At 48.5% G+C, this 22,744-nt stretch overlaps 1 protein-coding gene across 10 annotated transcripts in view; it reads right to left on the minus strand.

Moving 5' to 3' along the window:
- NHSL3 (NHS like 3) overlaps positions 1 to 22,744 on the minus strand; it is a 63,130-nt gene that overhangs the window by 19,900 nt on the left and 20,486 nt on the right. For 4 of the 10 annotated variants that reach the window (XM_034413212.3, XM_034413211.3, XM_087876760.1 and 1 more), the window contains exon 2: positions 122 to 283. In XM_034413212.3, the coding sequence (XP_034269103.2) occupies positions 122 to 283 (162 nt within the window). Of the gene's footprint in view, positions 1 to 121; positions 284 to 8,289; positions 8,699 to 8,760; positions 9,062 to 16,037; positions 16,157 to 19,568; positions 19,765 to 22,744 lie in introns of those variants that run through there. The other 6 variants (XM_087876759.1, XM_087876758.1, XM_087876761.1 and 3 more) reach the window with 5 other exon arrangements.

The following is a 22,744-nucleotide window of genomic DNA, read 5'->3' on the forward strand; positions in this document are numbered from 1 at the left end:
TGCTAAGCAAGGAAAACTGCCACCTCAGTGTGGGGCGAGACCTACAGACCAGCAAGCAGCTCCAAAGTCTACCCCCACAAGGCCTCACTAGCCCCTCCTGGCCACCAACCAGTCAGCCTACCTAAGTTCTGCAAGGACTTGAGTCCCGCCTGGGCCTGGACGTGCAGCTCCTCCAGATATGGGGCACGACTGCTGGGGAAGAACACATTGTCCGGCTGGTCTTCTACAGCCTTGTACTGGATGCTCAGCCGCTTCTCCTCGTTCTCTACCTTGGCGGCAGCACCTGGGAACACAGAGGGAAGAAGAAGAGCCCTCAGACTGAGCAGGCAGATGAGGGTCCATTTCCCCCTCCACACACACACACACACACACACACACACACACACACACACACACAGTGCAGCAAATGGAAGGCAGGAAATCTCCACAGCCTCAACCCTTGCCTGATCTGATGGGCAGCAGCCCTGCACAGTGGCAGAAGGGAAGGCCCTTCCCATCAAGTGCTGCCCAATTTTTGGCTGATGAGTCCAGGCTCGGAACTGCAAGTGTCCCCCACCCCCACGAAAACCCCTCCTAGACTGAGGAAGGGTCCAATTTTTTTCAGAAGAGCCACTTTGCTTTCCCTCAGGGAGTATCACCAGGTTGCTGCATTCATCCTGGAGAGAAGGATGGGGTGTTTGTTTCTCTTCAGCTCAATTGTCCTTTTGTAAACCAGGACTAGCAGCCATCGTTGACAAGGCAAGGAGCATGTACTGTTATTAACCATGAGGCAACCATTTTCCTGAAGTCTGTGTCTTCCAAATGTGGTAGACTGCACTAAATGCCATTATTAGGATCCAACATCTCTGGAGATACAACTGGACAAGGTTGATCTGTATAATGGTTCACAAAGGCTGTTCCAATCTTTATACTGTTGCCAGTTCACAGTAATCAACAACTGCCAGTCCCCAACTGTGTGGCTTAACGTCTTCTGATGCTTGAAAATGCATCTGTTACGACAGATTTTAATTATTGTGGATCCTACCAACTTCCCTTGAATGCAGGGCGCTTACAGCAGTATTGAACGATGCATAAGTTCTCAACTCCACCCAAAAGAACTTTTATTAAATCAAGCAAGGTTTATGCTGCACAAGAATAGGCCTCTTAATACAGTTGGACTTATTTTTCATAGATTTATTATGGTTTATGTCTGTCCATTGCCAAGGTTTCTCAACAATGTGTGAATTTAAATTGCCAGAATTCTCCAACCAACCTGCCTGGACTCCAACCTGAGAATCCGTAGTATACTAGGAGCTGAAGCCCACATACTGTATGCTGGCTGGGGAATTCTGGGAGTTGAAGTCCACATATCTTTTAAGTTACTGAGGTTGGGAAACGCTGCTCTAGCCCGAGAAGCCAGATTGCAGCTCAACCAAGCAGAGGTCTCCCGACCAGCCTTGCCTCACTTCAAAGCGACGGGCTTAGGCTGCTCCCATTCACAGCCTACATTTTTAAAGTCTATGCAAGGAAGAGGTGAAAGTGCCCAAGGCAGAGTCACATGACTGATACCACAACTATTGCAGCACCTGGCACACACCAACCTGGCAATCCAGCTTAAAGGGCAGCACTTTTTTTATTTTGGATTTACCAATCACAGAACCCAGCCACTCCCAAAACAGAGAGGAGGTGGAATAGTGTTGGGGCAGAAGGCGAGTCTGAGCAAAATCTGATCCGTTTTACTTGCACGCCTTCATTTTCAAACAGAAACCATTAGCTCCAACAAGGGCAGCATCACTCACTGGCCGAGACTGCCACACCATCCATGCAGGATTTCATTTGGGATTTTTTCCTGGGAACGCTCAGGGCAGCAGCTGGAGCCACACAACACACTTACTCTGGTTACTGAATCAATATAGCCTCCAGAGTAGACCTTACACCGTACATTAATCCTAACCCAATCAAATGAGCAAGCTTCACGCATGCCAAGCTACGAAAGACCAGTGTTAAAACTTAGGCTAAACTAGGGCAGCCCCAAATTCTGAGCACCAGCATTGCTCTCCCAGCAGTGCTTGAGCTGTGGACAAGCAAACTTCCTTCTAGCATAGCAAGGTGACCGTGTCCAAAGACATCCTCTCAATTTGGACCCGGCAGAAGCCAACAACTGCCCAGCCATCTGGCTGTTTATTTAAGCCATTTCTTCTGGGGGGGATCTGGAGATATAAATGCACCACTTTGTTACAGGCCTAAGTATTTACGGGGTCTCTCTACATGGAAGCCCTAACATATAAGCAGCCCTGTACCAACACTAAACTGAAGCCCAATGGATGATATAATCTCCCCAGGAAATTAACTAGGTCTACCTGGGTTGCCAAACCTTAAGACAATAGCTCTAGCTCTTTGCTACTTGGCAGCAGGGTGGATTTGATTTAAATTGAGTTGATTTAAATCACTAGTAAAAAGTCTTGATTTAAATCAACTCAATTTAAATCATAATTTTTAAAGAGCAACTGTCATCTCTGCTACTCCTTTGCCCCACTGTTGACTCACTGATAGTCCCAGTGCTGCAGAATATACAGCCTCATGCTATATAACTAAGCTCCATTTCATGCTGAATAAACTAAATTATTTATGTATCTTAAATAGAAAACTATCTTACGATAGATTTTTACCCCAAAAGTTTTTTATTAAAATAAATTCAATAAAAATAAATAAAAATCCGATTTAAATAACAAAAATCTGATTTTTTTTCATTTTATTTTTTTAAAAATCATTGATTTTTATCCACCCTGCTTGGCAGGCAAATACGCCCCCTCCCAGGGGTGAAATCCAGCAGGTTCTGACAGGTTCTGGAGAACCAGTAGCGGAAATTTTGAGTAGTTCATAGAACCGGTAGCGGAAATTTTGAGTAGTCTGGAGAACCGGCAAATATCACCTCTGGCTGGCCCCAGAGTGGGATGGGAATGGAGATTTTGCAGTATCCTTCCCCTGCCACGCCCACAGAACTGGTAGTAAAAAAAAATGGATTTCACCACTGCCCCTCCCCAGTCTGGTATAAATTAGCACCTGCTGGGAAACTAAATGTTGCTCTGGATGAAGCTAGAAGAATTATGCCCGGATGCCTTAAACCTTCTCCTCTAGGTAAGATCTACCACCTAGCTGGCATTGCCCTGCCTGCTATTCACAGAGAATCAGGAGCATACAGCGAGAGACTCAAGTCATCAATATCTAGACAACGCCCTCACTACGGCCTACAACCAGCTCACATCAGAGACTAAAATCCAGGAAAAGCTTCTTTAGGTTGACGAAAGACTTTGAAGAATTTGGAAGCCGAGTAGACCTATGGAAAGCTGCAAAGATCCAACACTGGAGAAACCGACGGAGGGGCTGGCAGCCGGGTCTGACCAAAGCTGGGAAGTATGGAAATCACTGCACAGGCTGTGAACGGGTACAAGAAGCTCCAGAGACGCTCTGAACAAGTGGGGCTATCCGGTGGCTTGTGGCCTTTCTGATCGTGGTGACATGCAGAAGACAACACATATGTATACCTGCCCTGTGTCTGCTTGAGGAGCTCATGGCAGCATGACAGAACACAATTAATGTCGCTAGTTTCTGGCCAAGATCTGATTTGAATTTTATGTCATATAGTACGCCTTATGTTAATTGTGATGCTTCTGATAGAAACAAACAATGCATCACTCAGTGAAGTCAGAATGATGGTTGATCTACTGACTCCACAGCTGGAGGGACATCTAAAAATAAACCGGTGATCAACTGCTGACACTATGCATGGCAGAAAGCAGCAGCCCCCCCCCTCGTTCCCCTCCCCAGGCAAGATGGGCCTGGCTATATAAATTATTACATAATACATGAATCTGTATCTGATCTGCAGCAAGAGACGGTTGATGTACATTGTTTATCAAGATCCAAATTAGCTGTTCTTTCCACGAAAGTACAAGCAAGCGGCATTTTGTCATGTATCCCCTCCCTGGGATTGTTTCCATTCCTATATTATTTTCTATGCCTTTTTCTGGCAAAAACAAAAACAAATCAAATTTGATATTGCAATGCTAATAGTATTTATGTACCCGCATTCCTTGTTACTTGCTTTGATGCAATCAAATAAAACATCTGGGGAGGGAAGCCAAAACCCAGACCCAGACCTCCCCCTCCATCTGCACAAGGCTGATCAGTCCATCTGATATTGAAGGTGTCGCCCTCTGTTTGGGTAAATTGGGTTCCCTGCTGAAGGATCCGAAATAAAGACTAGAAATCCAGCTAAAATGGAAAGAGCCCCAAAGGAGGAGAGCCACGGTATGAAACAATGGGCTGACTTGAAGCCCAAGAAATTCCTTTGGCATCCAGGCGCTGTGCCATCACACACCCAGACCTCCAAGGAATTACCAGCCTATTTTTGCCACCCACCTAGCTCTTAATAGCTGTTTAGATGTTATTTAAAACACAACCTCCTTTTCAATCTGTTTTTTTAGGAGTGCTTAGACAATGGATCTCCTTGGCTGGGGTGAGATTTCACAAACCTCTCATTGTCTCCCCTGGAGTGGATGACAAGGCTGGAGCTTAAACCTGCGCCTTGGCTGTGCCACAGAAAAGTAGACTGGGGCCATCTTTGAGGTTGTGGTTGTTCAGTCTTGTGTCTGATTCCTTGCAACCCCTTGGACCACAGCAGGCCACTGCCTCCACACACACACACACACACACACACACGTCTCCCGGGCACAACCAATCACGGCTTTGCAAAGAGATCCTGATATCTGGGAATTCTGGGGGCAAATTGGAACAATCTGCTGAGGGGCCCAAAGGCAATCAAGGACACAGATGAATGGCCGATCCCCTTACCAGCATCACCTACTCTGACCCCAAACCTCTAACAGAAGGAAGCCCCTTAACCTGGTTCTCCCAAACCTTGTTCAGCTGGAGAGGCCAAAGATCAGATCTCAAGTCTTTCCACGAGGTAAGTCTGGACCCCCAGGTACGCACTCAGCCTCTGGCAGGGTAGGTCGTCCTCAGCCTACAACCATTTGTCTAGCAGTCATTTGATGTTCACGGGTTATGGAAAAAACTGATCTACTATCAGTCCTCGCACTTATGATTGTTGCAGTATTCCCTTGATCACGTGATCCCTATTTGTGATCTTTACAGCTTCCAATACGCAAAGGCAATGATGGAAGCCTGATTCACTTAACTGTGGGTTGTAAAATTGGGTGCGACTCACTTACTTGCTTAGCAATGGAAATGCTGATCCCAATTGTGGTTGTAAGTGAAGGACTCCCCATGTAAGGTAGACTGCTTCTGAACACAAAGCCAGGAAAAGTAGTTCCACAGTCCTGTTCACGCATACACTTACAAGGCTAGCAATTAAGACAAATGTCTTTGAGGAGGGGAGCATCGATTGTAAAGCCCAGAATTAATGTACTTCTTGGGCTGCATCTGTTTGTGGACCTTTTCCCAAAAAAGCAAATTCGATTTAGATTGCAGCCACCAACAAGAACTGTTTAAAGCTATGATACGGATGAAACCTGTCTGTCCCCAGAAGATCAGTACAAACCCCTGCCTGTCCGAACCCCAGGAAGGTCATCTCCCCCAAGTGCTGATTTGGCTCTCCTCTTCCCTCTCCAAAATCTGGTTCTCCTTTTACAAAATCAATATTGATGGAGTCTCCCTTCCAAAGCATCCTTGCTCATTTCTCCTTCGCCTTAGGAGAAACAGCCTGAAGCCAAGCAGAGCAAGCAAGCCTCCCCACCCCCACCCCATCCCACACCCTCCTTCTGTCTCTGGAAGTCAAGGCAATTTGGGAATCAGAGGGACCCTCAACCTTCACAGAAGACAAACAGTACTATTTTGGGTATAGAATTTATAATGCATTATTCAGCCTCCTCCAACCTGGAACCCTTGGACTCCAATTCACATCAGCGGTAGGCACTTGGTACAAACCACAATCATCTGAAAATGACAAAACATGCATCACAATGTGATGACACAATGCCACCTTTGGTACTTAATATCCTGCTTGGACACAAGTAGATCCGTGTGTTTTGTGTGGCAATGTTGCAATACACACCATAGCCTGCCTCCCTGTCTGCCCCAGTTGGGGGGAGGGGCAATGATGGAGTTGTGGCCTTCTGTTTGGCAGTGGGAGTTTAGCCAAGGCATCAATCCTTAAAAGACGGCAATCAGATAGCAAAAGATCTTTGTACTCTCTCTGATTGCAAGTTCTTAGAGAGCAGCAACAGGAAGACCCCTTTCCCATCTAGGGAATAAAAACCCAGGGCCTGGGCAGCACCCTGGTCACCACTGCAACCACTCTGCACTGGCACCCTTTGGAGAAGAGCCAACTGGGTATTCAGCTGGTCCAGCACCCGGTGGAAAGTCCCCTTCCTGGCTAATTTTGAAGCCCATGCAGGGGGTTCCTCTCAGACCGAACTCAGAGTTCCAATTACCACAACACCAAAGTCCATCTGGCACTGCCTTGAGAAGCCCACTCTACCCATCCTTCTGTTAGTTTGAGAAGATCTTTCAAAGGCCACTTATGAAATTCATGGGGCTTATGCAATATGCTCCCTGAGCTGCCCAACTGACAGGACCCCATTCTCATACTCCAGAAGATTTTGTATTGGTCTTATTTCATCAGCCATCCACCTCTATGTAAATGCTGGGAGGGGTATGCTTGTTTTATCTAGTGGGGGGATACGGACATTTTTGGTTTTTCATAGTCACATACAATCTCAGAATTACATGATTGGGGCAGTTAACAAACATGTTAAATAAAGCAATTTCTTCCTACATACTTTACTTCTTTCTTTTTTTAATTTTTAAATTTTTTTTAAGACAAACAAACATTTAACACATCAGTCCCCCCTTATCTGGGACATCTCGGTACTATCTTCCAAAATTCTTTTCCTTCTTCCATAAGTTTCTTCTACCTTGATCTTCGCCTGAGCCATTCTAACAATTTGTTGCTATAACACTATTCTAATCATTGAGTTTTTATATATAATTATAATAGTTATAGTATTAATCATTTATATCTCTTTTCCAACCAATGATAAAAAGAATTCCATATCTTAAAATATTCTGACTCTTCCCTTTCCTTAATCATCCAAGTTAATCTATTCATTTCTGCACAATCTAAACATTTTTTTATTACTTCTTCTTCCAAAGGTATTTTCTCTGCTTTCCAATTTTGAGCATAAACAATTCTTGCAGCTGTTATTATATATAATCAAATAAATATTTTCCTTACTAATTTTTACTTCTTTCATGTGTGTATATATATATATATTTATGTATATAAACGCATGGAGCTGTATTTAACTAATTATGGGATGAAAAAGCACACACCCACGACTTCTTCCAGGATGATGTGGCATCAACTACTGAAACAACTTTTCAAGGGAACTGAGCTGAGTGGGGGGGTTCTGCAAGGTTGGATGTCTAAAATAATATCTCGTATCTTAAAAGTAAATCGGACACAGAATTTAACTGAGTTTGTAAAACGTTTCCCGGGAAGTTTCATACATGGATTTATATCACCTCCAAAATTTGGGTTTCTCTTTATGTACATTTTCATGTGTATATAAATATGTACATAAATATGTTCTATGTTCTACCTTTTTATATTTCAAGTTTAGAAGATTTTTAAAATCAGGACAGGAGCAACTTCCGGTAGTATGAATAGAATGCATGGCAGTTTATAATTATTTTTTACAGCCTTTTTATTTTTTCAATAAATATTGTTACAATCCATTAATGAAATTCCGAAAAACTAAAAAGAATTATGATTAACAATGCTACAACCTTCCAAGGAGCTTCATCAGTTCTATATTCATAGCCAGCTGAGTACGCTGACCTTGAAAACCTCCGGCCACCAAAATTCCCCCGACTGCAGAGTTAAAAAACATCCCACAGGGCAGCCATGGGAAACCCCTGTCGCTGTCGTTCAATCTACGGTTGCCAAGCAAACTATGTTTCTGTATCCACAAAATCACCGGGAATCCAGCTTAACTGGAAAGAGAGTTTACATCTATCCAGGTCAGTCTCCTCCAGGGAAGCCTCAAGATGTCTGGCCTTCCCCGGGTAGCAAAGACGGCAAGGGAAGGCTGAGAATTGAGGTCGGCCACGGCAGCCCGGGCAGCTCCTCCTGGGCCAGAGCCGCCCGAGATGCCTGGCAAAATCCCGCCTGGCGTTTGGCCGCTTCCAGTTCACCGACCGTCACGGAGCGAGGAAGATGCTGGGCAGCCTCAGAGCCGCCGGAGCTTCTACCTTCGGGCTGCCCTTCCGGAGATCGGCACCCACCTCCAGCCCACGCCCAGGTTCCAGCGCCTGCCCGGGCTCGCTTCCGCGGCTCGCAGGGGCCAGAGAGCGCAGGAGCCGCGCGGCCTCCCGGACGAAGAGGGAGAAGGGGGGGGCAAATGGGGCTCCCCCTCCCCCCAAGTGCGAAAAAGGCCCGACTCCTCCTCGCCTCCAGCGAGCGGGGAAGGCCGGGCCGTGGCGGAGAAGCGAAGGCGGGGAGGAAAGCCCCCCGCCCGCCGCCCGAGGCCTCCGCGCCAGGGATGCCGCCGGGCAACAATGGGGCGAGCGGCGAGGACGGCTGGGCTGGGCGGCGCAAGGCGAGGGCGGATGGGGCGGCGGCCAGGAGGGGCACAACGGCTCCCCGGGCCTTCCTGCGGGTTTGGGGGGGGGAAGCCATCCCAGAACCCGTCCCCCCCCCATTGCCCAGCCTGCTGCTGCCCTGGAGAGCGGCGGGAGGCGGCGGCGGAGCCTCACCCTTCTTCTTGAAGAGCGCCAGCAGCGAAGGGAGGTTCCTCCCGAGCAAGACCACCATCCCGCCGCCACGGCTCGCGTCCTTCTCTCGCTCCCCTCGCCGCCGCCGCCGCCCTCCCTGAGCAGGAGGAGGGGCCAGCCTCCGGGGGGGGTCGCCGTCCTCGAGGTCAGCGCCGGGACAGCGAGGGGAGGGCCTTCGCGCGCAGCCCCGCCGCCCGCATCCCTACCCGGCGTCGGCGCCCGCGGAGCGCTGTGGCTGCGCTGCAACCTTCCACTTGCCGGGGCGGGCGGGCGACGGAGGCGCGCTTGTATAGCAGCGCGTCCCCCGCTCCGGGCGGTTGCTTTAGCCCAACCTGCTCCTCTGGCCTCCGCTTCTCTCTACTCTGGGAAAGCCAGGCGCTGGGCGGCTGAAGGAATCGGCCTACTCGGTTGGGGGACACCGCAAAACAAAAAGTCCGTATTAATTAAGAGCCGCTTGATTAGTATAAAGGCCGATATTGTACGATGAGCTGCTGCCCCCCCCCGCCGGATCCTGCCCTGCCCGTGGGAAGGTCTGGGGCCGCCAGGCAGCCGGTGGCCGAGTCCGCGCAACAGGCTGAAACCTACCCAGAAACCGGAACGGCCTCTCTTCACCTGAAGGCTTTGTCCCAATACAGATAGTCCTCGACCTACAACTGCTCATCTAGCATTGTTCAAGATTACTGGGGTGGTACTGAGAAAAGTGAGTGGCCACCAGGCCCCCCCTGCATGTATGGCTACTGCAGCATCCCTGGGGTTCATGTGGTCAAAACATGGATGCTTGGCAACTGGCACCTACCGGTATTAGTTTATTTATATCCCGACTTTATTATTTCTGGGAAAGATCTGTTTAATCTGTACATATTTTAATCTTGTGTTTTTATATTTTGTGTTATATAGTATGCCTCATTTTAATTGTGATGCTTCTGAGACAAATAAACAAAAACAAATCTTTATTATAATTCGAGGCCATTTGTGATTTTCATTGTTGACTTCTGATAAGCAAGTCAACTCCTCCCCATTAAGGGGGGGAGCCGGATTTATTTAAGGACCAATTATTCACTTAACAACTGTACTGATTCACTTAACAACCGTGGCAATAAAGATTATGAAAATCAAGCAGATTCACAACTGCCTTGCTTAGAAATAAAAGTTCTGATCATGTACTGAGGATTTAATGTGATGGCCAGGTTCCCATAACATTCTCATCTCGGTTTTGCCGAGCCTTGTTCTACGAATCTGTCCAAAGACACAGTCTGAGACTGATCTCCGAGGAAGATGGCTACCCCACATAAATCATTGATCTGCATATGGGATTTTACAGGACATTTGGGGTGTTATCTAACCTTGGGGTAGGGGAGGGCCATGGTGGGCAGCACCAGTGTGTAGCTCTGACAGGGCAGTTCTGTGGCTGGATTGGATAAAACTGCAACATTGGAAATGGCTCATCTTGTTCCCCTACTGATTTGAGTCACATCTGGCTACAGAAAAGGGGACATGGGAGAATGGATGTGGTTTGGGGGAGCCACCTCTGGACAGCGGGGTCTGCAACACCAATGTCCAGGGAAGGGCCCTAAGGCTGCTGCTGCTACTTAATGCTAGTCTGGCAGAATATAGCAGCAAAATATTTAGTTGATTTGTATCTTTCATTCAGGGGTACCGGACCTCATAAAAAGGACTCCCTCTTTGGTTCATTCCCCACAAGAACCCTGCGAGGTAGGCTGGGCTGAGGGAGAAGAACTGGCCCAAAGAAGAACTGGCTTTCCCTACCCTGAAATTTCATGCCAATCAGGCAGGCTGTGCGAACCCTGCCTAGGACAAGGCCCAGAGAACTTTGGGAGGGGGGAGAAGGAAAGTGAGGGTTTAAAGTGCACAGCTGATGCTGCCATCTTGCCTTCTTTGATTCCCCCTGCAGGTGCACTTTAAGACATGTGGACCAACTCCCAGAATTCCCCAGCCAGTCATGCTGACATCTTAGAGTTGCCCAGGTTATTCTAATGGCTTCTTACACAATCAAAAAGCTCACACACCATAAGTCTTTCAGCAAATGGGTCTCCATCCACCAGCAATTAAGAACTGGAATGCTCAATGGCTATGAAGAGTCTCAATCATCAAGCTCATAGTTGTCCCAAAGGTGCTTTTTCCAAATGGCAACTGGACTTTCTTGCTTTCTTTCCTTGAAAATGTTTCACTTCTCATCCAAGAAGCTTGTTCAGTTTTAACTGACTGTCAGGGAATGGAATGATTCAGGTGACTGAGGATACAGATAAACGCCCAAATGGCCTCAACGACCCTCAGAGTGTTAACAGATGTAAATTTTTCCATTCCCTGACAGTCAGTTAGAACTGAACAAGCTTCTTGGATGACAAGCAAAACACCAAGAAAGTCCAGTTGCCTTTTGGGGGGGGAAAACACCACCTGAAATGCTCGGCCCCTGAAAAATGCATGGCAGCCATCTTCCTCTTGCCCCATTCATTGCCCCCCATCTGAATATTCATCAGGCCCTTAGAAAGAATGGCACCAGGCAGGTCAGCCATGCCATCTGGCAGGTGGCAGAAGGGCTCCAGCCTTACTCTGGCCTTTTCCGTGGCAGCCCCCGACTCGGTGCCAGGTTTTTAATGTGCTTATTTTTATAGTTTTGTTATGATTTTTATGTTGTTTTTACTTTTGATTGGGAACTGCTTAGGATTGGTTGCAAGACAGGTGGCTATCAGGGGTGAAATGCTACCGGTTCGCACCGGTTCAGGTGAACCGGTAGTAAAAAAATGGCTACCACTTTGTCCGAACTGGTATTTTTGACGATCAGCTGTGCTGCACAATTTACATAGGCTAGAAAGCAGGAAATTTTGCTTTCTAGCAAATCTAAATTGCACAGCATAGCTGTTCCCTCTCCCCACTCGCTATTCTACTTACCTTCAAAAGGCTCCTTTTTCAGCATGAAGTGCACATTTGGTGCGCACTGCACATACACAGCGTGTTTGGCGAGCAGTGCACATGCGTGTGCAGCATGCGTTTGGTGCACACTGCGCATGCGCCGGCAGCAAACCAGTGGCAACCCGCAGAAGATTTCACCCCTGTTGGCTGTGTTATAAATAAATAAATAAACTCCAAGAATTTGCCAGCCGGAGAAATCCACATATCTTAAAGCCCCCCAGGTTGAGAAACACTAAGCTGACACATCCTTCCCGGCCAGCTGATCTGTTCAACTACAATATCCATCATCTTAGTTGACCTTTGAGCTCTGCTTCTGAGAAGCCAAAGAATTGCAATCCAACAAACCTGCAGGTGCGAGGCTGTGGAAGGCTGCTCTTTAAAAGCCTCCAGAGCAACAACACGCACCAGCACCGCCACGTGCTTCTCCCGGGAAGCGTGGTTGCCATGCCGCCTCCTTTACCCACAAGTGTCATCTCAAGGAAAAGCCATCAGGCCACGCATATGCCACTGCCCAAACTCTCACACCCTCGTCCAATTCCAGGGTGTCACAAAACTCTCCTGGCTTGGAGCCACGGCAGGGTCTGAGCTATCAAGGAAAACAAAACGTGCCTACAGCAAACCCAGGACAAGGGGACTCAGGTGAGGGGATGCCAGGTCCACCACGAGACAAGGAATGTTTGGGTCAGGAAGGGAGAGGAAAATCTACACATAGGATCCAAAATGCCTTCTGAAAATCTTCCTCCCTATCTTCTCCAAAGCTGCTAAAAAAAAGGAGCCACACACTCCTTGGGTCTGTGTTTGCTCTGGCTGGACAGGGAGCTCTGGCACAGTTAGAGGCCGGACTGAACCTCAGAGACCCTCAATCTCTCTCTCTCATGATCCAACCTACCTTGCCTTGCAGGGATGTGGGAATAAAAAGGGGAGGAACACCATATAAGGGGCTGATTAGCACCCTGAAAGGCCTCTTCCCGCCTTTTAATTAACGTTAACATTGATTTTTAATCATCCTTGCCGCTTCTTAAATTTTCTAGCTGTTCTTATGTTTTAATATTTTATTGGTACCCTGCCCAGAGTCCCTCTGTGAGGGAAATTGGCAGTTTCAAAATGTGATACATTAGATGATAGATAGATAGATAGATAGATAGATAGATAGATAGATAGATAGATAGATAGATAGATAGATAGATAGATGGGTGGGGTGGGGAGAGGGGGGGGGGCAGGCATGCTGCTCTGGACCCTGGAGAAGTGGGGTATAAAAGAAAGTATCAATCCCCCCCCAAGGTCCCTTGTTTGCCGTTTCAAAGCACCCAAGTTGGGCCTGTGAAGTCTCCCTATTCAGTGGCTGCCCTCAGGTTTGGCTCCCATTAAGAAGGTGAAGTCTCCCCTCTAGTCGAGCCCCCCCCTCCGCTTCACAGCCCCGTCCCAATTGCTTTCTCTGCAACCCCTGGAGTGGGAGTCCCACTCAGGATCTTCTTCCTTCACATCACTGAGGCTCAGAAGGCAGAACTGCCAGAAGCGGGAGGGGGCACATGGAGCTTACAATCAAACTCTTCCACGGGGCTTCTTTAAAGTTATTTAAAGAGTGGGAACAATCAGTTGCTGGAACAGCTTCCCTCCAGAAATTACAGGTACTCCATCACTGGAGGTTTTCAAGAACAGATTGTACAAGCATTGGTCCAGAATGGTATAGGGCCGTATATGGCTTACGGAGCCATATAAGTGGGCACGCGAGCATTGCCATAGCTCAGCTGCAGCACACATGCGTGCGCTGGCCAGCTGATTTTGGGGCCTTCCAGTCCCACCGGAAGTTGGGAAATGGGCTGTTTCCAGTCTCTGGAGGGCCTCCGGGGGGGGAGGCTGTTTTCACCCTCCCCAGGCTTCTAGAAAGCCTCTGGAGCCTGGGGAAGGTGAAAAATGGGCCTACCGGGCCCACTGTGCCATCATGTGCTAAAAGCTGGGGGGGAGACACGGGGGTAGGGCACATTGAACTATGGGTGTGGGCACGCACGTGGGCGACCTCCCCGCGCTCCTCCCGCTTTTGGCACGCGACAGCAAAAAGGTTAGCCATCACTGGTATAGGGTCTCCTGCTCATTTTGGGGGTTGGACTAGAAGACCTCCAAGGTCCCTTCCAACTCTGTCATTCTGTTAATTCTACAACTGAACAGTCATACCAGATTTCCTAACAGTGAGAGCAATCAACCAATGGAAGGCTTATCTTCAGAGGTTGTGGGTGCTCCATCCCTGGAGGCTTTCAGAAAGAGTCTGAAATGGTCTAGGGCAGGGTTCCCCAACCTTTCGGACCTCAGGGACCACTAAATTCATAATTTTAAATCCTGCGGATCACTAATATGATCTGCCTAATGACCGGTTGGGTGGGCGTGGCTAGGTGGTCATGTGACTGGGTGGGCATGGTGAACTCGATGTCACTCACATCAAGGGGCGCCTCGCCAGCCTCTACTCACCCCTCCCCTCCCAGCCACTCCTCGCCTGCCCGCCCGGGCTCCTTAGGGCCCCAACAGGAAGCAGTTGTTGGAGCTAAGCAGCCAATACGAGAAAGAGTTGGCAAAACAGCTCAGTTCAAATTGGATCTGACCGAGAAGGAGGCTCAGCAGAAGCACCTCACTGAGGACTAGGAGCAGAGGCTTTCCAGGCAGAGGGAAGACCTGCATGAGTGCAAGGCCAGATAATGGTGCCTGGAGGCTCAGCGGACTGAGATGGTCAGCCAGTTCCAGGTCATGATGCAGTCCCACTGGAACAAGGCTCTCCGGCTCTTTGCCACCAGCGGCGCTTCCCTCCAGCCTTCACCCAAAGCCCTGTCCCAGGAGGCCGAAGCAGACCCCAAGTTGGAATTTCTTCCCCACTCTGACTTGTACAAAAAGACCCCGAAGGGGGAGACTCTCTGCAGCAACACAAACGTTCATTGCACGTATCCAGCCCGGGGGCCGTAGTTTGAGGACCCCTGATTTAGTGCAATATAAAAAATGCAAATAATTTTTCTGCGGACAACCAGTGGTCCACAGACCACCAGTTGGTGACTGCTGGTCTATGATCTCCCCAGTGTTTGCCTTCCCCTGGGAACAACCAGAGAAGGCTTCATGGATCTGGGGCAGGTCAAGCTTATGCTGCTTGTGGCTGTGCAAGGCCTCCAGACCAGGCCCTCGCTTGACCCCTTCTTTCAGCCTAGCTGGCGGTTTCCCAACACAACTTCAAACAATAGCTGGATAGCTGGAAGCTCAATATTTAAAAAATGAAGATTATGTCTGCAAGCAGAGCTAACCCAATATAAACAGACAGAGAGGAAGTTGGAATGGTAACCAATTTATCTTCCGAGGCTCAAAAATAATAATCATCATCATAGGGATAGAAATTGTCACCATGAAATAATGACTAATTCTGCAGCTTGGGAAGAATACCACAATCCTAGACAAACTATTAAAGTGTGAAACAATAGGCTGGTGACATTGCCACGTATTATCAAAACTACACTTTTCCCAGTTGTAACATCCCATATGGCTATGAATTTAAATCTTCAGAAAACCTGAATGAAGAATTGATGACTTTGAACTGGGGTTCTCAACAAAATATTGCCAATAATTATTTGAAGAACATCCAGAGTGCTCAGGAGAAACTCTAATAATGAAGCTAAAGTTTAAATGTTTTGGACCGGTCGTTTGGCAAATTGGTCTGGCGTCCAGAGATTGCCGGGTGTGAGAGAGCAAAATGCCAGAGCACTCATTTCAAGGCGACAAAGGCCAGAGAGCCAGAGAGCAAAGACTCCCAGGAGGAGGGACCCCCTAGCACAAAGCTTCTCAACCTCAGATGTGTGGACTTCAAGTTCTAGAACTCCCAGCCAGCACCGATGAATTCTGGGAGTTGAAGTTCAACACATCTTAAAGTTGGTGAGGTTGAGAAGCCCCGCCTAGCAGTTCATCCCCTAAGGCTTTCCACCCGCTGAAAACATTTACAACCCATCTGGGCTCCAGACCGGTGCCAGGAGCACTGCCAGTGATGATGGGAAGCGTGCAGGGCAGTGATATCTGTCACACGCATGAGGCAAACAACAGGTCTTCTTCCTCCTCCTTCTTCTAATGCCACAAAAGCTGCTCTCTTACTCATCTCCTTTACCAGAAGCCTCCAAGAAATGCGCCAGGACACTGTTAAAATTTAAGCAGGGAGTCAGCACATTCAGGCCTAGGAGCAGCCATTCAACTGTGAACAATGATTAACCAGCAGCCTTCAAACATGGCATTAGGCTGGAGTCTCGCTCCTCGCAAGGCTGAGCTAAAATGCCAGGCTATCTGGCACTGGCAGTGGGCAGAGGCTGTACCTTCCAAAAACTGCAGAGGGGGGCATTTCAACATCACAGTGAAGGGCGAGGCTTGCAAAACCAATTTTTAGGTAAAATAGCTGAGCTGCAAGATTCTGGGAGGTTTGATCCTGCTTCTCCTGGTAGAGAGAGGGAGGGGGAGAGGGGGAAAGAGAAAGAGAGAGAAGAGAAATATTTCTTATCACAATGCATGTGTGAGCAAGCCTATGCTAGAATGCCTATGTCAGACCTACTTTTACTGTGGTTGTTTATGGTTATTATCTACAGATAATTTTGCCTCCATCTTTTTGCCTCTTTTTTTTTAGCATTTCCATTTTCTCGCTCCTCGGCCAGTATAGTTTGTCTGGGTGTGAGGGAGACTTTCTCAGAATTAATTCATGCATCTAAGGAAATATTCTAATGCTAATATATATCATTTGGCTTGTTTTTAATGAAGCACAGTTGTCAGCTTTGCTGCCAGTCTAAAAATGCTCTTTGGAAGCTGGTTTCTCCATATCTACCAATATTTTATACAGACAGGGATGGCTTTGGGTGCAGAGAGCTACCAATCACTGAGTGGTGGGCTGGTGGCTCTCAAAAAAGCATTGTGCACATGAGAACAATTGCAGGAACGAATAAGAGCAGCTAGTTCTCCATTAATTCAAAGCAAAAGAATCTGAGGTCAAGTAGATTCAAGAGCAGCTTTGGATCAACTCTGCTTTCCTGTGAAGTCAACATGACTCTAGTACCCAATTTTCTCCTCTCTCTCACTTGCCAGTTTTGAATCAATCAGGTTTTGGATGTTACTTACAAGTAGTCCTTGACTTATGACTACTTGATTGAGGCTTTGAGCCCATACTTTCAGTCTTAAGTTAGGATGGTTGCAAAGCAGGTCATCATGTGCCCAATTTTACAACCTTGTTAAGCTAATGTGGGGATTGTAAAGCTAAACCCATTGTTCATTATGAGGTGTTTTTTGCCAGGAACTAAGAGGTGAGCGGCAGATTCCAGAAAAAAATATTGTAAATTGCAATCTTGTAATCACAGGACGCTGCAAACAGACATAAACATGGGCCGGATGCCAAACACCCAAAATGCACGTGGCTGCAGAGGAGGCCTGGATGTTAGAATTTCAAATCCGGGTCCTAAGTCCCTTTTTCTGGATCACTTTAACTTTGAACGTCTTGAGTCAAAACGGTACTAGTACTTCAGTCCAGTCCACCTTGGCTGCTATTTCCTAGACTGGAAGGTTTGACCCATTCCTTGTCCACCTGCTTCCGTCTACACTTTCCCCAAATCTTTGGCTCCCAGTCAGATGCAGAGCAGCCTTTTGGGCCCAGAGGAACATCCCCTCTGTCCCAGAGTCCAGTCTGGTTGTCACCCTCTGCCAATCACCAGTCTGAAGCAGGATCTGCCTGAAGGCCCTGCCCAACAGGACGGTAGAGAGGAAAGGAGAGGAATTTGATGGAAACATGCAAGAACCCTGACCCAGGCAAAAGAGGCCTTAAAGAGACTTTAAGGGGAAAATGATATTTAGAAGCAGCTCAAGCAAACACCTCCCTGATTCACTGGGGTGGGGGTGGGGAGCGAAGATGTAGGATAGCGGTCCCTAACCTTTCCACTCCAAGGACCTGCAGTGGCAACGGTGTGTGTGTGTGTGTGTGTGCATGCAACCTAATCCAGCACATGCGCAAATGGAGTTTCACATGCTCACCCTCCGTTTGTATGGCCCGGTTCCCAATGGCCTTGGACCAGCAGCGGCCTAGGACTGGGGTTTGGGGACCCCTGATGTAGGAGATGACCAGGTGGAGCCCAAGGGAGGGGTCAAGCACATCATCAGCCTCGAGTCCCTTCCTGCCCACAAGAGATCCAAGTTCAGCCCCCTCACTGACTCTTATCTACCATCAATTTGCATTGACCCATTTAGTTCGGATTTAGCATGGAGTAAACCGGTTCTCATTTTGGACCTAACCCTGCCTTCTGATTTCTTGTGCCTGACAGAAGGAGCAGCAGAGAGTCACAAGATTCGGTTATTGTAGCCAATCTCAACCTCTTCTGCTTGCCTGGCCTGCTCTACCCAGTAGGGCTCTCAGAGGCACCCTCACCCATTTCCAGGTGCCGCTGGCATCAGCTGAGGAGGCCTTCCACATGACTCAAGAACTGAAGCCTATCGTTGCCTCTCCAAAGCCTGGAGAAATCTGAGGGGCAGCGAGGACGTCCATCGGCTCGTGTTTAATTGAGGGCCAAGCGAGCGGAGTCCAAGGGCCCCCCTCCCATCCCATGGTCCCTTCCCAGGACTGAAGGGTGCTTTCTAAAGATCAGCCGGTCCCTGCTCCGACCGCCAATGATCTTTTCTCCCTGCCTTGAGCAGGGGTGGGGTGTTGATGGCCCCTCCTCTCACACGGCCCAAACCTATTCTGTTTTCAAAGGGCTGCAAATTGAAGTAGGGGTTCTTGCTGCTGCTGCTGCCGCCTCCTTCTCTTCTCAGTCCAAAAAGAACTCCTGCCCGAGCACGATGGGACAGGTTGTGGTCATACATGATCAGCCAACTAGGCATGCCTGCACACGAGAAGGCATTTTGCAGGGTTTCCCTTCAGAGGCTGAGACGCTGCCCGAAACTTCATCCCAGTTTTCGGGGCTTCTTCAGGCACACAGAGAGGCTGGTTTTGCAGTAAGTCCCTCGCAGCACAAACGTCCAGGCGCCTGATGCCACTTGATGGGACGTGACTGGGAGGCCCGTCTGGAATTTGGCAAAGCTGTTCAAGCGTGCAGTCACAAAATGGCTGCTCATGGAGAAGAAGCTGGGCAAACTGGGAAGGGAACGCCCTCAACTTCCTACTCTCTCCTCTTTCTTTGAGGGAGGGCATTGGCCTGCTTCCAGAGAAAGTACTGAGTTGCAGCCCCCTCCCCATTCCTGAAACACTGGGCAGGGGTCCCAGAAAAATGTTTATTTTAGATCTCTCGGTTGTGCATTTTTACTGAATGGATCAGAATAAATAACCTGACTGCCTACAATCCATTTTCTGGCCAGTTCCGGACAAAAGTGGGAGGCTTCTAGATCTATGCGACCATCAGTTGATTTCCTGCATCAGGCGGTGATCAAAAGCCCGGTAACCAGTTTTACTGATGCAGAATCCAGAAAGTTAACGTTGCATGGGCCATTCTAGGCTGCAAAAGAAGCTGAACTCTAACAATGTGAGTCTAACAAAAGAGATCATCAAAATTATTGCTAAATAATTGTGGCTAAATTATTACCAGTAAGGAGAAATCAGAGCAAAATGCTTGTTTCCCTTCTTCAGTTGGTTACCAGTTTGTGAAAAGTCTTTTCTCCTTGCTTCCTAATCCTTATCTTCTTGTAATACTCCCCCAAAAAACACCTTTGAAAATCACTCTCCTGCACACACACACACACACACACACACACACACAAAACAGAGGCACTTTTTTACTTCTGGAAAAATTTCCCTCTTACAGGCCGGACATCCTCAGAGGCACCCTTTTCTTTTCTCCTGCTCTCTCACAAACCAAAGATGTGGCAGTTGCCTAGGTTACCTTTAAAACTGAGCAGCTCCTGCCAATATCTGCATCTTAAGAGAGGGATGAAAATCATGGTCTCCGAGTTTCTAGCTCAGCGCCTTAGCCACGGCACAAACCGGCCCTCTGGAATCTCAACTGTGGGGCTGGCAGCATTAAAAAGACAGAGGAAAACCTGCCCATTCATGGTGGTCAGCAAGAACCGAGGAGATCTCTGCAGGGGACGCAAAGAGGTGTGTCAGTTTCCATGGCAATGCCCGCCAGAAAAAGCATGTGGGGCACAGCTCAGGGTGGTGCCCAAGAACAGAACGGAGCATCTGGCTGCAAAGGCCCAAGAGCCACGTGGAGGCAGGATCAGGTTCTCCTTGCCGGAAGGCAAATAAAGGAGCCCCATCTTCATACCACACCCACAGGATCCCTTCTCCCGGCCTCTTGCACCCGGGTTCCCTTTTGCACTGCAGTGCCCCCCCACCCCAAGATGGCCCTTCCCTCATCGCTGCCCAGGCCCTGGAGGCCCCTGGTCACCAGCAGGAGGCTGAGGCATCCCAGGCCTGTTCAGCCCTGCCCATCTCTGCAGCCAGCAGGTCCGACAGTGAGATTAGGAAGGGAGGAACGGTGGGCATTTCCCTCCTTGGGAAGGCAAAGGCAGCCGGTGCCTGTGCACTCTCCCCCAGAAAAGGAGATTGGCTGGGCAGGGGAGGAGATGCAAGCAGAGACCCTCCTTGTACCCAGGGAGGGGGAAATGGCTGCCAGATAAAGGGCAAAGGGGTGAGCAAGTGATGACCCATCGAGACAGCCTCCTGCCACTCTTCCAGCATCCAAAGTCATTTGACAGTGAGATGGGCGGCATATACCAGAAATAAATATAAATAAATAAGATCTGCCAAGCCAGGTCCTGAGCCTCAAATTTAACAAGGTTCCTCATTGCACAGGCCAGTTTCCCATCCATCTCAGCTAGGCTTCCAGTGACAAGAGAGCAAAATTCTTTAGTGCCTTTCCTCTCTCTGTAGGCAGAAAGTGGCTGGACAGCCCCAACGTCAGCAGGGCACCCACCCCAACCCCCACTCCATTTGCTGGGTGCCTGAATAATGCTGAAGCAACACAATGCACATTCCTTTGCTTTGTGGCCTCCAGTTGGTTGCCATGGAGCTGGGCAGGGGCTGTTCCCCTCTCCACTCCCTGAGATTCACCCCTGCAGCTCAGGGCACCTGATCAGATGCTCTCACCAGGGGATGCTTAGAGACTTTGAAGGTTGGGCTCTTCTCTAGAGACCGCTCTCACAGGTGCAACATCCTAGCCCAGGAGACATCCGTTTGCACCCCCGTGTGCTAACTAATGCGTTTGGGCCTGGATGTCTTCTAAGGCTGCAGAAAGAGGGGTGAGCAAATCAGGTGTTACCTTTAATCTACATCAACTCTCATTAATCCGATTACTGCCCAGTCATGCTTTGAAATATTTCCCCCTTCAGTCACACTGAACTTTAGAGTTTGAGAGATGCTTGAAAGGGGTGCCTGCAACCCTGGACTTAACGACTTGAGGGGATTCAATCACCTTGGTTTATAAACCATGGATCATGGCTTATGTTGTAGCCTGTCGGCCGCCAGCCCTTCCAGCAATCAAATCAGAGGAGGAGGAGGAGGTGTGGGAGTCAGGGTCAGCATCAAGGCAACCTGAGAACTCCGAGGGGGAAGAGGGAATGGAGCTGAAAACAGAGGAGAGGAGAGCAGTGGAAATCCGCGGGCCGATCCTTGGGACGGAAGAGCCACCGCTGCTACCAAAGCCCCTCCCTAGCTCTGGGGATAAAAGGCAGGAAGCCGAGATGAATAGGTGTGGCAGACAACTATTCATCTTCCAGCCAGCCAAACTTGTTAGCCTGCAGTGAGAGAGAAACTTTTTGCCGGGGCTGCTGGTGCTCCTAATAAAGGAATCATTGATTTAACTACAGAGGGTTTGTCGGGTTTGGGGTCAGAACAGCTTAGCATAGGGGCGCCCAAACTTTTTGGCTACTGGACACAACTGGACTTGTGACGTTGTGGGCATCAGCAGCCTCTATAAGAGGGGGCATAATGTGTCCATGCACAAAATGGCTGCTGTGGAAGCCCAGGCCCTTTTCACATGGGGTTCCCAGCCACAGAGGCAGCATACTTGGAACCAGAGAATTCACTGAATAAACTGAATCCCGCAAAGCCAGTAGAGATCCCTGGTTGTTCCCCTTCCTCAGAGTAATCCCAAGAGCAGCCTTGCTCTCCAGGAGTGCTGGACTGCAGTTGTCCAAATGCCAGCCAAGCTGACTGAGGGGAGGGGAGTTCAAATACAACATGTTTGGAAGATTTGCCAGGAGGGGAAATTGAGGTAAACATCAAGGCAGAGCAGACGTGAGTTGGAAAAAAGCCCAGAGATCCCCCAGGTGCCATCTGGTTCTCTCCTTGGCAGACTCTCAGCATGGGTGCCGTGACATCATGCCAGCCTTGGTGTGCACAATGATGTCACAATATTGTGTGACATCACTGTGGCACAGCTACTAGTCTTTTGCAAAGCTGCACATTCTGGTTCAAAAATTTTGTTTGGGCTACAAGTACACAATATGCTTACCAAAATCAGTTAACCAGATTCCTTTGTGGCTTGATGCAATGTGTGAACCCAGCCAAAGGATCTGATTTCTCAACAGACTTGAATACTGGGCCATAACTAACGAAATAAAATCCAAGGTAGAAAAAACTAAAGTTTTACACTTGGGCAAGAAAAACCAAAGGCACAGCTATAGACAATGTGGTCCCCAGCTCAACAATAGTAACTGTGGGAGGGATCTTGGAGTCCTAGTGGACAATCACTTAAATATAAGCCAGTGATGTGCGGCAGCTGCCAAAAAAGCCAATGCAATCCTAGGCTGCATTAACACAGGGATGGTATCAAGGTCACATGAAGTGTTAGTATCGCTTTATACTGCATTGGTAAGATCATTTTTGGAATGCTATGTCCAGTTTGGTCACCACAATGAAAAAAGATGTTAAAACTCTAGACAGAGCACAGAAACAAACAACAAAGATGATGATGGGTTTAGAGGCTACAAAAACAAATTCCCAAAAGGAACTGGGTATGTCTAGTCTAATGAAGAGGTGACATGATAGCAGTGTTGTAATATTTGAGGGGCTGCCACAAAAAAGAGGGAGTCAACCTATTCTCCAAAGCACCAG

Source organism: Pantherophis guttatus, chromosome 10, assembly GCF_059756535.1.
Source record: "Pantherophis guttatus breed Tessera chromosome 10, ASM5975653v1, whole genome shotgun sequence".
Classification (NCBI taxonomy): domain Eukaryota; kingdom Metazoa; phylum Chordata; class Lepidosauria; order Squamata; family Colubridae; genus Pantherophis; species Pantherophis guttatus.